Consider the following 14,893-nt stretch of genomic DNA (forward strand, 5'->3'; position numbering starts at 1 on the left):
GGCGAAAATGTTTCTAACGGGACTGTGTTAAGGTGCAATTCATGTGGACTCTAGCAAGGAAGCCTTGTCTGTATCCGTACAAATCACCGCACAGCTCGTCGAAACTGGAGCCATGAACATGTGACTTGGAGCCCTGACAAACAGGATACAGTTCTCTTCTCTGATGAATCCCGTTTTAGCCTACAAACAGATTCTAGATGTTATTTCATCTGGAGACAACGGGAAATGTGGTACCATCCCTCCAATATCAGAGAAAGGGATGCTTACAGTGGAGCGGGGCCTATGTATTCTCGTGTGTGGAAGAATAACGATCAACGGCCGCACCCCTCTTCATATTTTTGATAGGAGTACGATAACTGCGCAGAGGCACCAAGTACAGCTCCTCGCGCCCAATGAGCGACTTTGTAGGGGTACGGTTGGCCCAGATTTTCTTTTGACGCACGACAACGGCACTGCACATAGAACTCAAGTGGCGAAGGAATATCTTGAAACTGGAGATATCCAACGACTGCCGTGGCCAGCACTATCGTAAGACTTAAATCCGATCGAACATGTGTGGGACTCCCTTGGGTATCGCATTGCACGCCGAAGCCAACTCCTCAGTTACTTGATGAACTAAGGTTTGGACTGGTGGAAGAATGGGATTTGTTGCCACAGAATCTTATAGACACCCTTATACCAAGCGTGGTTCACTGCTGTCAGGCCTGTTTAAGCCGTTGGAGGACATCATACGCCATACTGATGTTATATGACCATAATTTCGAGCATCCTGTATCGACTTCTATAATGTGATCTTTTTGATAATTCTTATACGACTCCTATAAATGTACGACGCTTCTCGCTGTCTCCTCATTTCATTGTTATTCTGTGATACACCACTACACAAAATTTTGTCCCGCTTCATCGCAAGCTGCACGAGTTACACCACAGTTTCTATGTGTTCCGTTACTTTTTATCAAGTAGTGTAGTAAAAAAAAAAAAAAATCTAAACCTGTGTTCATAGTGCTAGGTCTGCACGGTAGCACTGTCACTGTCCTTCCCACACTGGGTGGAAATTTCCGGGTTCGAATCCCGTCAATGACACTAGTAATTTATGGAATTTTTCACTCCTTGACTGAGTTAGTCGGTCTTAGTCGTAGATGGCAAGGATTTTCCACTCGGAAACTGGGGTTTTTCGTCTAGCAAACAGGCAGACCGACCAGAGACACGTAGTTGACGAACATAATACACTTGAGCAGATGAAGGCATATTCCGGGTTGCCCTAATGTGTCTTTTTTGTGTGTGTGTGTTCATAGCACTAGTAAATTCGCCATCAAGTATTTTTCGAGTCGCTGTCGATCCTTCTCTTGCCCTCTTCTTTCCTTTGAAAAAGATTTCTTTTTTTTTTTTTAATGAAAGCCAGCTCAGAACCATAGCTGTACACTTAGCGCGGGAGTACAGTAGCATACGAGCTCGAGTCGACCTTTGTTCGAGGTCATGTGACCACTTAAAAAAAAAAAAAAAATCGTTCTTGTTTATACTCCGGTACGACCACGAGCTCAGTGAAGTTCACAATAAATCAATCAATATAAATACAGTATTAATCGTATTTAGTAGTCACGGGTTTGAACCCCGGTCCACTCAAAGAACGTGTGCTACTGTACTCGCGGTCTTGACCACTCGGCTACGTCAGGCCGGTTTCGGTAATATGGGGAGTCCTCGACTTCCATAATACCGAACTTTATTATTATTATTATTTCTAAGGTGGCACCTAGACTTCCGTCTATCTCCACCTGATAAACTGAATTTGTGCAGAACCTCTGCAAAACAGACCTGTATGGCAGGTCTCTTCGCCACCAGTGAGCAGCTGGCACGTGCACAGCTGCTCCCTAATGGCCGCCCATAGTCACTTGGTACTGGGCCTGGTCTACTATTTTAACAGTGCTTCATGCACAAAAATCCCGCATCCACTGGAAGTAGTGCTATACCGGTGGGTGCCAGCAATCCCGCTCCCAGGCTGCCCACACCTGAGAGCCAGCAAAAAAAAAAAAAAAAAATTATATACATATACACACACACACACACACATATATATATATATACACACACACACACATATATACATACAATATAAACAAACTAGAAAAAAAAACAAAAAAAAAAAAAAACACAGATAATCAAAGTGTATATAACCAAATATTAATGAGTAAGCATTAGATTATTCCAATGTCTTTTCCGTTGAAAAACAGTTACACAGAACTCTTGCAGTGCTTGAAATTTATCCTGATTAACAATAAGATCACTTTCACAGCCTCTAACTAAATTACCAATCTGCACTTTTAGCCTTTCTCTAAGTTGAACATACAAACTACAATCGTATAATAAATGACTCGAAGTCTCAGGTTGACCGCAAGTACATAAAGGAGAGCTGACTATACCAAAGTAATGTAGTTTAAAATTTAATGACTCATGACCAGTTAAAATAAACGATGTTACCATAGAAGGAAAAAAACATTTGTTGTTACTATTATTATTATTATTATTATTAATAGCTACATGGTGCAAGGAAGCCTGACGCTTATGCTGCACCAGCCAAAAAAAAAAAAAAAAAAAAAATTCTGAATTACCCTGAGAGAGAGAGAGAGAGTCATAAATATAAGGGAATCACCAAGAAAGAGAAGAATGATGATATCCAGCTCAGGATCCTGGGTGTGCCAAGCCCATACTCACCAGATATGAGCCCCTGGGGTGTATGGAAGACTGCTGCACAAATTGGAACGAACTGTTGGAATGAACAATCTAGTCTCCTCCCAGTTACACTAAGATCCCATCTCTGTTGCCACATACCAATCAACTGTGTTAGAAAATTTTTCTTTGCTTTAGCTATCTCTATAGTGACATCAGATGTAATATTCATGAAAGAAACAACTATGCCTTTTTTTTTTAAGTAATAACAAAGGGCCCGATACACATTGTACAAGTCTAGAGGCAAATGCCCGGCCAAAACCTGCATAGCATTCGTTGAGACTGTTCTGCACAAACTAGAAATAACATAAAGCATTGAGCGCTGAATCGATAACAATTTCTGTTTAAATTTAACGTTAGCAACTCTGAAGTACCATGCTAATGCTCCGTACGCAACTATAGGTAAGAAGACTGCCTTGTAGTATAAATTTAAAACTCTCCTTTTCAACCCCCAATCTGACCTAGTTAATGGAATTACTGCTGCACTAAATTTTTTAACTTTTTCATGTAAGTAATTTAAATATGGAAAAAACGATAATCTATCATCAATTCTTATACCTAGATATTTCACCTCAGATACTAGGGGAATCTGCCTCCCCTTAATTAAACCTTTTGGCGGTCGCGCATAATTTAGTTTCCCCTTAAGAAGCATCATAACAGTTTTAGTTGTAGATATCAATAGTTTATGCAGCTCAGCCCATGACACTAGACTTTCTAATACCTGGGCCACTCTTATTTCAAGCACAGACCTGGATTTACCAGTAACACATAAAACCAAATCATCTGCATAAGCAATCTTATTCAGATTTTCAACTGATTGTTCTAGCCATAAATTAAGTACTAAGTTCCAAAAAAGTGGGCCCTGAGGGCACCCTCTCGAAAGATTCCTATTAAACTGTAATTGCTTATGCAGATTTTCAACTGATTGTTCTAGCCATAAATTAAGTACTAAGTTCCAAAAAAGTGGGCCCTGAGGACACCCTCTCGAAAGATTCCTATTAAACTGTAGATGCTTAGCTTTCAGTATAATTTTCCTACCATACAAATAACTCTGTATCGTTCTATACAATAAGTCTGGAATAAGTCCCTTAATGCAGACAGAATACTCTCATGCTACACCATGTCAAAAGCTCCAGTAAAATCTATAAAGATGGCTAACACATACCTATCCTCTGCCTGGTTGGTGAAATTCATGAGATCATTAATGGCATCCTCCGTAGAATCTCTCTTGAAATTATTAATCATTAATGGCATCCTCTCTTGAAACCATACTGATAAGGCAGGGTCAAACCATTTTTATCCATGACTTGGTTCAGTCTTAAAAATAACAATCTTTCAAAAACTTTGCCAAGATTAGCCAATAAATAACGAAATTGGTCTGTACCCTCTTCGGCATTTGATTTTTTACCCGGCTTAACTAACAGCTTGATCAAACCAACTTTCCAGATCCCAGGAAAGGTACCTTGAAGTAAGCATTTATTATATAAGTTTAACAAGATGTTAGGATAAAGCTCAATCACTTTAATTTCGTCAGGCCGGTTTCGGTAATACGGGGATTCCTCGATTTCCATATCACCGAACTTTAGAGGTCCCTTATTTTAGAGGCCCATAAAAATAAGTTTGCAGGAATCTCCCGAAACAAAAGTACAGTATCTGCACTGTTCTGGTGCCCTCGCGACCTTTGGGGAACCCTAGAATAACGCCACTGCATCTCTGTAAATCTGGTAGCTAAATATGGCAAAGTTCTTATGTTTCTCTCCCTCTCTCTCTGTAGCGTAAAGTCCTCTGAACATATGTGACCGTAATTTTATTTAATAACATCGCTGTGATTAGTATTTTTTTTTTTTTTGGTGGGGAAAGGGGTTCGTACGTTCTACGTTGGTAGCTTTTATAGATATAACGACACATAACAGCATGCTTATATAAAAAAAAAAAAAAAATATTCTCGGGGAACGTAGTGCTGAGCCCTCCGTGGGCACCGGTATGGATCAGTAGTAATACTGCCATTACACTTTACATCAAATGAATTAACAGAAACCCAAGACTTCGATTTTTTTTATTGGGTTGTGTTTTGAAATACTTATAGCCTGACAGAGTAGCCTCGAGATTTGCTTTGCTAACTTAATTTGCTGTAGGTGAGATTTGTCTAGCTTACTCAATAAATTTAACTGTTTCCATATAACCCATAAAAATAAAACATAGTGAGAACTGAAATAGGTTCTGTATATAGTCAGCTTGGATTCACTGCAAGGAAAGATGCTATGGTTAAGCTCAGTAATCATATCGAAGTGAACTAGTTCAATAGGATTGTTGTATAGCCAAAGGAATTAATCCGACCAGGGAAGTCATGAGATATCACTGGTAGCGTTCCCTAGAATTAATCCCATAGGATTCATTCTCCCTTGGTTTACAGGTCGTGCCACGAAACGGGTCTATTTCTCTCCTATCAAGATATCCTTTGGGATAGCTGTTCTCTTGCTGAAACCCATGATTTAAGCCATTCACGCCACTTACCTGTAACAAGAATGGTTTTGCCATCCAGTCGAGAATCATTATCACACCATTCTGTAGTTCGGATATAATTCCTGATGAGGAAGAGAAGGCCGGCTATGACAGCCAAAGGAAATATCACAATGAAGGCATATACCGAGAGCGTTCCTTCCAACATTTTTCCTTTTCATGCAGCTTCTGCAAATGACTCACGTGATATACAAGCTATTTCTTAAGCGGATGTTCGCGCTTGCGTACTTGGCTTCATGAGGGGAGTACGAGGGTGGGAGAGATTCCATATTTCGAGGTGCTTGCACATCTGTGAATATCACGTGACCTTAAGAAAAAACAGGAATGTGTGCTTAAACATGAATTGAGGTGGTGCTTTCTCTTGATAGATCCCGGCAGAGTCATACTTAGAAGCATGAAAAGTGGATCACAGGACGTTAAAAATAACCAGAACTTCTCTTCGTACGATACACACAAAGAAATATTAAGGCTTCCGTGTTATAGCAGGACCAATTTAATTACCAAATTTTTAGTTATTAGGAGTTAAAGGAGAAGTGCAGTTAATTTCAAAAAGCCATCGACTTTAATTGTGTTTTTCTGGCAATTTCTGTTATCCGTGTATTAATTCCAAACATTTAGGATTACTTAAAATTTGGTAACTCTTAATATTTTCATAGATGTTTTTATTTTCTTATTCTTGTTTAATATTCTAAGAAAACACTTACTATCCGTACATATAACAAAAAAAAAAAAAAAAAAATACCTTTTATTTATTTTTTTGTTACCACATGTTTTATTCTGGACCATGTTTCGGGTGAATATGATGTATAACAGTCAGTGCCGCCGCAAGTGGATAGGCGAGGTAAACGTCGCTTACGAGCGATAGTTCAAGAGGGCGCTGAAATTTTTCGATATTGTTTTCTGATTGGTTAACGCTTATCGGTATTCAGCATTTAGGGCGACAAGTTTTATTTTGCTTAGGCGGCACATAGGAACACAGTCCTACTAATAACAGTATTGTACAAGTTCACTTCATAAAATAAAGTTACCATGGCTTCGCAAGTGTATACGTAGTACTGTAGTTGTATCAGGAGTAACATTTTCTTTTCTTCCTTTTTGTTGTATTTTTTACGTTTTCATCAGTTGTGATGCTTGGGAAAACTTAGCTTTATAAAGCTTTAATAAACCTCATAAATAAAATAACAGAATACAAGATTACTGTAAATCCGATAAAAAGCTTATTTGCTTTAGGGAAAATGTTCCTTAAATTTTTATACCCCGTCCTCCCCCCCGCACCTTGAAATATTTCATAAACTTCACGATCCCTTCCAAAGCAAGTGAAAATAAACAGATTCCACATGAAAATTTAGCCACGAATATACTTTTATAAATTAATACATACCGTAGTTCAATTTAAGTAAGACTAAATGTAACTAGGCATAATATTTAGAGAAGGCTATTGTTACTTTTTTCTCGGTGGGCATCACCACCCAGACGTCATCGTTTCAAGTCTTATTGGCTTTTCATCGGTGGGTGGGCAGGTACCCTGGTATTGCAGACATGACAACCCAGTTGTGAAGATAATACCGCAATATGAGAGATGCCAAAAGGTGTACGTGATAATGTAAGACTAAATGCAACTAGGCATAATATTTTAAAAGTATACTTAGTTGCATTTAGTCGTACTTAAACATTATCACGTACACATTTTGGCATCTCTCATATTGTGGAATTATTTTCACAACTGGGTTGTCATGTCTGCAATACCAGGGTACCTGCCCACCCACTGATGAAAGGCCAACAAGTTTTGAAACGGTGCCATCTGGGTGGTGGTGGTGGTGGTGCCCACCGAGAATAAGTAACAATAGCCTTCTCTGTTAGTGAAGCGTTACTTATTCGAGGTAGTGCAATATAAATTGTTGTGAAGGATGAGCACAATATGAGATACAGATGAAATTATGCCCTTTACACTACTATTGTAGTTTTTCGTTAAAGAGTTGTTTATGGTGTATCTACACCAATAGGAAAGACTAAAATGTCTTCCCTAACTATATAAAAGAATGAATTAAATACACTTCATGATTGGATTATGAGATAGATGCGACTGCCTCTTAAAATATAAGTTGTCATATGAAACGCTGATTATATTTTGATATCACGTAATGACTGCTTTAAGATTGCGTTCATACATACGATACTGAAGCTGATCAGGCAGTGTTTAATCCCCCAGCCACCCAGTAAAATTAAAGCTCCTTCACACGTCTAATTTTATTGGTTGAGCAATTTAACATTGGGGATTCCGCTTCACTCTCGGGGGTGTGAAGCAGCCTAAGGTCGAGGCTCGCCGAGTTTCCGACTTTGAATTCAGCTGTACTGTATGATAATTAAACTAAAAATAAATAGAAGAACCAGCAACGTATTTAGCAGTCATGGGCTCGAAACCCGGTCATTCATTTAAGGCACGTTTACTTATGCACCCTCTCGCTTGGCCACTTGGCTACAGCGGCTTGCATCAACCACACAAAAGATTTTCAGGAAAAAAAGTTTTTCCATATTTCGTTAAAAAGTGTTTTCTACAAATTCTTCCCCCCAAAAAGGCGCTCCCGCTGGCCTGCTTCACACTTTGCGAATCTCTGCTTTAGTGTATAAAATTTGGGCGAAGACCAAAGAAAGCTGAGAAAATAATTCGAGAGAAACATTGACAAGTCGCAAACAAAAGGCGCACGTGATATAAAGATATAGTGTTTCAAAATTGCACAGAACAAATGTAGGTGCATACTAAAAATTAAAAGAAATTTCCAATAAACATACACAGTGTGGCAAAAAAAGTAGTGAGACTGAAATCAAATAAGGTCTGGTTCTCAACCTGGAGCACATGTACCCCTGGGAGTACCTTGGTACCCAATGTGGTAGTCAGTGGACATTGATCTTCGTGATCTAATGTTATTAGTGGAGTTCCCCAGGGTTTGGGTGTTGGGTCTATTGTTGTTTTCTATATTTATCAATGATTACATAATAAGGCATTTAGGGCAATAGCTACAAGTTATGTAAAAGTTAACTACCGTATCAGTTAGCGCTAGAACATCATGTCTATACTTAGCCAATTTTTAAGTAGTTGAGAAATGCCATCATTTAAGTATATCTCGTGAATACCTTCACAATGAGTTACCATGATATTGCATTACCTCGAATAAGTAACCGTTCACGGTTACTTATTCGAGGTAGGTGGGCAGGTATACTGGTTATACTTATTCGAGGGGCGCCTCCGTAGCCAGGTGGGAAGGAGCAGCAGTGCGTAGCACACGCTTTTTGATTAGACCGGGGTTCGAGCCCGTCACCACCAAATACGGAAGATACGGAAAGGTCACCGCATATCCCGGAGCAATATGACCTTAGTTGCTAATGCTCCTAAAACACCAAATAACAACAACAACAACAACAACAACACAACTTATTCGAGGTAGGTGGGCTCCTCATCGGTGGGTGAGCAGGTACACTGGTGTTGCTAATGTCCCCCCCCACCGATGAGGAGCCAACAAGCTCCGAAACGGTGCCGTCTGGGTGGTGGTATCAGCCGAGGATAAGTAACAATAGTCTTCTCCATTGGCAGTGCGTTACTTATTCGAGGTAGTGAAATATCATGGTAACTCGTTGTGAAGGTATTCACAATATGAGATATACTTGAGATATGTTGTCATTTCTCAACTACTTAGTAGTTGGCTACGTATAGACATGATGCTCTAGCACTAACTTATACGATATTTATCAGTGATATTGATGAGAGTATATCTGGATTACTGTCCAAGTTTGCAGACGATACGAAGGTTGACGGCAGGGTTGAAGGTTGACAGTACGCTACTGCAACAGGATCTAGAAAAGTTGGGCAGATGGGCTGAGAGGTGAGAACTGAAGTTTAACATTGACTAGTGGCATAGCAGGTGCGTCCGCCCCTGCCATCACTTGAAAATACGAGAAGGAAAGTATTACCTTTAACATAATAATTTGAACTTTTTATTAAAATTTCTTTCGCCATTTAAATTTACAGTTGTCAGTTGAAATTTCTATTTTACACAACTGAATTATCGACAAGATGCTTTGATTTTTATATTAACCGACAGCGACTGCAATACTTGCATTTAAAATTTTGGTATGTTATTAAGGCACATAAAACTGGGGATCAAAACAATATTCAGCCTTTACAAACGCTGTTAGTTTAACCTATTTTTTTTTTTTTTTTTACAAAGTTCGTTTTAAGTTATTAAGTTAGCACCACATTTTTGGTGAGCGGATTTATACGAAGTATACAGGCAAGCCTTTGTATTTCCTGAAAACTTAATTTTTGTTTTTGATTTCTACTTACGTAATTTACATTTTACAGATATTTTCCTTTTTTAATGAACTTCTTTATATAGGTCCCTACATATAATTACAAAATGAAGCTAAATCGACCCAGCTGATTTCAACAGAAAAAAAAACAAAGAAAGCAAGAGAAGAAGTTATTCAAGCAATGTCTGGATCATTGTTGAAATTCACAGAGTGGACAAAAATCATGGGATACCTATCTAGTTACGGGTAGGCCCACCTTTTGCCCGGATAAAGGCAGTCACACGGCGAGGCATTGAGTCCGCTAGTTCACGAAAGCGTTCCACAGATATTTCCATCCATGATTGCTGCATCGCTGTCCATGATTCCATCGCATTCCTGGGTAGAAGATCCAGAGCTCTAACGGACCTTTCCACAACATCCCAAAGATGCACCACAGGGTTCATGTTTGGTGAACGGGGAGGCCCTTCCATGGTGTTAAAACCTGCGGAATGCTCTTCGAACTATGTTCTAGTCACCACGGCTCTGTGGGGAGGCGCATTGTCCTGCTGGAAGAGTCCATTGCTCTGTGGTGCACGATGACCGTGATGTTGTTATTGTTGTTATTTGGTTTTTAGGAGCATTAGCAACTAAGGCCATATTGCTCCGAGAATATGCGGTGGTCATTCCTTGACCTTTCCGCATCCTCCGTATTTGGTGGTGACGGGCTCGAACCCCGGTCTATGATGACCATGAATGGATGCAGATGGTCTGCAAGGATGGACATGTAATGTTACCTTGACCGTTCACAGATGCGTTTAGAAGTACCAGAGATCCCAATGTGTGCCAGTTGAATACGAACCAGACCATCACCGAACGTCCACCTGCCTGAACAGTTCCTTGTTGACATGACGGGTGTAGAGCTTTGTGCGGTTTCCGCCAGATACGCACGCTCCCGTCTGCTCGAAATAACTGGAAACGGGACTCAACGGACCAGAACATCCGTCTCCAGTTATTCAAGGTGCCAATGTTCTTTCGCCCAGTTGAGGCGTAGAGTCCTGTGTCGTGGTTTTATCAATGCGACTCTGGTGGGTCGGTGGCTCTCATAACCTATTGCGGTAATGATCGTCTGATGATCTCGGTGGAGACGTTTCTGGCAGCTGCGTCGTTGAAGTCGGCGGTGATTTGTGCCACTGCCGCTCTCGGTTGGCTGAAACAATGCGAGACAGACGTCGACGGCCACGTTTATCCACTACCTTTCTCCGCCCATAGCACTGTCCAAGATGAGATGTTATTCTGGAAATAGCTTATTACCTATACACTCTTGATACTCTCGAACGGGGATAGTACAATTTCTGTACCACATCTGCGATAGAGTGACCCATGCGTCGGGCACTCACTGTCATCCCTCTTTCAAAGTCGGTTAACTCACGACGTTTATCCATACTAACATCGAATTACCGTCTACGTGGATGTAGTGTATCTATATATCTACCAAGTGGTGGGTTCGTCCACTATCGAGAGGGATGACAGCGTCGCCTTGCCCAGGAACTAGGTATCCCACGAATTCTGTCCTTTCAGTGTAGGTTGCACCTTCAGCATACAGTGGAATAGATATTCAGCATACAGTGGAATAGATATTCAGCATACACTGGAATAGATATTCAGCATCAGCATGATAAATGAGAAGAGCAAGTACAAGAGTCATCTTCTCAAGAGGATCTGCCAAAGAAAGTTATTCATCCACTAGCGGAGAAGAATCTAGTCAAAAATCACATGAGCAGAGAGAAGATTCTGAAAAAGAAGAGGAAATAAACATATTTTTGAAGTATTCCGACATCGCCTTTTGGCCTGTCCCGGTACGAGATAATTTGAGAATTTATTTTTTTAAGAAAGGCAGTGAATATTTTCAAAATAAGTACGGTCCTTTTGACACTGTTCAAAGAGCAGGAGAAAAAAAATTAACGGTAAATGTCAACAGCTAACAACTTTCTGGTATTATAAGACACTGCCAAACGGAGAAAAAATTTTAAGAACATGGATGGTTTATTCACCATCATCAGGAAATTTATTTTGTTTTTGCTAAACTATTTTCATTGAATAATAAAGAAATAGAAACATTCAACTTTATCACGGGATTTAAAACTTGGTGGAAATTAAATCCAAAGGTTTCTGAACATGAAAATAGTGGACAGCATCTCTCCTGCTTGGAGAAGTGGAAAACCTTAAGTGCAGGGTTGAAGTTTCAACAAACTGTTGATCACATTTATCAGAGAGCACTGGATAAAGAAAGAAACGGAGAGATGTTGTACATCGGCTTTTGGATGTAATCTTATTTCTGGCTCGTCAGATTCTTTCTTTTCCTGGACTTGATGAATCCATATTTTCTACAAATAAAGGAAATTTTAGAGAGAGTGTAGTTTTTTTTTTTTTTTTTTTTCTTTCTTGGTGGCGATTTTTATTAACAACAACAACAAGCGGCCCCTAGCCAGAAACTGGCAAATCCGTATATACATACATATTATATTATATACAAATGATATACAGTCAGAGTCATGTTAATTACAATGTCATAAGTGAAATGAACATATAACATGTCCACACAGAAAATCACATCACGCAACTAATCAGAAGTATAAATTGTGACACAAGGAACCACAAGACAGCAGTCTTTTCTGTCCTAGGAAGGAAGAAAACCACACACACTGGAAGTAGTGCTATACCAGTGGGTGCTAGCTAATCTTGTATCCACAGCTGTTGATACTGGAGTTCCAGCTGGAAAAAAAAAAGAAAAAAGCAGGTGAAATCAATTTTTATAAATATCGATAGACATTGCCAGGTGTTGCATTGGTTCCTTGTTATTGAGATGATGATAGACTCGAGAAGAGTTGCTTTCTTTTGGTGAAAACAGCAGAAGAGAATTGTTGTAGAGCTGAGAACGATAAGAATTTTCAGTCAGTGCCACTTCATTTCCTGTTGTGCTTGTTGAGAGAGAAGGTAACTGCAGAGTTGCTATCAAATTATGACCCCGTTTTGAAAGAACATATTTTAAGGATTGAATGTCCATCTGATAGGAAAGAATCTTCATATTTATCGCCAGAGATTCAAAATGAGTTTAATATTTTAGGAAATTATGTGAGAGAAAAACTAGTAGCCGATAATATAAAACGAGCTAAATATTTTGGAATTCTATTTGACAATACACCAGACGTATCCGACACTGACTAAATGTGTGAAGTAATTAGATATGCTCACATTGTAGGTGACAAGGTTGAAGTGAAGGAGTCATTTTTAGGCTCCTTCCCCATTATTGGAAAGATTGCTGCCGAACTCACAGAAGAAATTTTGAATAACTTAGAAAAGGATGGACTGGATATAAATATAAATCTGTACTGTGCTAAAGGCTACGATAATGCATAATGCAGCAACCACGGCAGGAATTCATGGTGGTGGTGTCCCATCTCAAACAAGGGAAATTAATCCCAAAGCATTGTTTATGCTCTTTGCAAACCACTCGTAAAAATTTATGTGGAATGCATTCAGTTGCAAGCATATTGTCATGCGTAACCTTCTTTGGAGCTTGGGAAAACCTTTATTCTTTCTTTTCAGTCTCTCCACACCATTGTGAAATAATGAAGAAACGTACAGGAATGGCAAAAAAACAACAAACCAAAACCGAATTATGATATTAGGGTCCCCCGGACATGATTACATCTACCCATATATTTATTTTGTCTGTAAATTGCGTGTGTTCTCTGGTCGATTTGCCTGTTTGCTCAACGAAAAAACATTGCTACCTGAAACCGACTAACTCAGCCACGGAGTGAAAAAAAAAAAGCCCATTAAAGTTCCTCGCGTCATCGACGGGATTCGAATTCGGGCCTCTGCCACCCGGTGTGGGGAGGACGGTGACAATACCAGTGGTATCCGCACAGACAGGATGAAAGTAAGCAGTACACGTGGAGTATGCTAGCGACCTCAGTGCCTAAAAAGTGAAAAAATTAATAAGAAATAATTTGAATGGCACCCAGTAAGTGCCGAAGCCATATTAGGTGAAAGTATTATTATTATTATTATTTCTCCCTGATTGGGGGTTCCACCTTGTGACGGGTATTGCTACCAAGTACACAGGGTGGTTATTATTATGTCTGGTGTTACTTTTGGTCAAGGAACTCTCTGACTGTGCTACAGGTGTTCAGGATTGCAACTTTCTGGAGTTCCTTGTAGGTGTTCGCTGGGAGACCTATTGCTGCTAGGCTGTTATGTAGGGTATTTGGCACCATACCTGTGCTAGGCTGTTATGTAGGGTATTTGGCACCATACCTGTAGTTGACACAATGATTGGGATGGTCGTTACTTTGCATATACCACATCTCTTTGAACTCCTGTCTTAGGTTCATGTACTTCCTGATTTTTTTCCCATGAGTTTTCTGCAGGTTGCCAGTGTTGGGTACCGCTTTGTCAATCAGATAGGTAGCCTTTTCCTTCTTGTCCACAAGGGTTATGTCCGGTCTGTTGTGCGGGATTGTACTATCCGTTATTATGGCGCGGTCCCAGTACAGATGTTGGGGGTTGGGGCTCTAGTAGTGCCTGGGGTTCGTACTTGTAGTATGGTACACTTCCTTCGACCAATTGGTAATCCTTTGCTAGCTTCTGATGTATTATCCTGACTACCTGGTCGTGTCTATGAGTGTAGTCAGTCTGGGTGATCACCTTGTATCCTTGAGTGATGTGTTCGATCGTTTCTGAGGCCAGGTGGCATCGTCGACATGTGTCATCGAACACTCCGGGCTCCTTGGCGATGTATTTTCTATAGTTCCTGGTGTTGATTACCTGGTCTTGGATGGCGAGCATGAATACTTCAGTCTCGGGGAAGAGCGTCCCGCTCGTAAGTCATGCATTGGAAGCAGTTTTATCTATGTGATCTTGATGGAGATCATCGTAGTGTCTGCCATAGAGTGTCTTCTCTGCCCATCTTTCTAGCTTCGTTTGTACCTCCTGGTTGGGGGAGGTGACTCCTCGCTTAGGTTGAGTGGGGTATACCGCTTGTCTATCTTCATTATGGCCTAGTGGAGTGCTGCTGTGTTTCTGGAAGTAATCCTTCAGGTTAACTATCGCTGTCTTCTGTTGCTCAATGAAGTCTATCAGGCCCCTTCTTCCTGGACAATTGTCAGTCTCTCCATGGCAGATTTCGGATGGTGTTGGCAGCTCATGGTCATCATTGTCCCTGTCTTTCTCATGATATACTCCAGCTCGGTGTTAGTCCAATCTATGACCCCGAAGGAGTATGTTAGCACTGGGACTGCATATGTGTTTATGGCTTTAACTGTGTTCCCTCCGGTCAGCTTTGCTCTCAGCAGGCTTCTGA

General features: G+C 40.2%; 1 protein-coding gene across 1 annotated transcript in view; it reads right to left on the reverse strand.

The window, feature by feature from the left end:
- The window catches only part of LOC150085816 (retinol dehydrogenase 11-like), a 130,017-nt gene extending 124,590 nt beyond the window's left edge, over positions 1 to 5,427 (reverse strand). Inside the window, exon 1 of the mRNA XM_090374262.1 lies at positions 5,239 to 5,427. Coding sequence (XP_090230388.1) covers positions 5,239 to 5,392 — 154 coding nt within the window. The 5' untranslated portion in view covers positions 5,393 to 5,427. The remainder of the gene's footprint in view (positions 1 to 5,238) is intronic.
- Positions 5,428 to 14,893: the final 9,466 nt, after the last annotated feature.

Source organism: Mastigoproctus giganteus, chromosome 5 (genome assembly GCF_048544385.1).
Source record: "Mastigoproctus giganteus isolate SK-2022 chromosome 5, ASM4854438v1, whole genome shotgun sequence".
Taxonomy (NCBI): Eukaryota; Metazoa; Arthropoda; class Arachnida; order Uropygi; family Thelyphonidae; genus Mastigoproctus; species Mastigoproctus giganteus.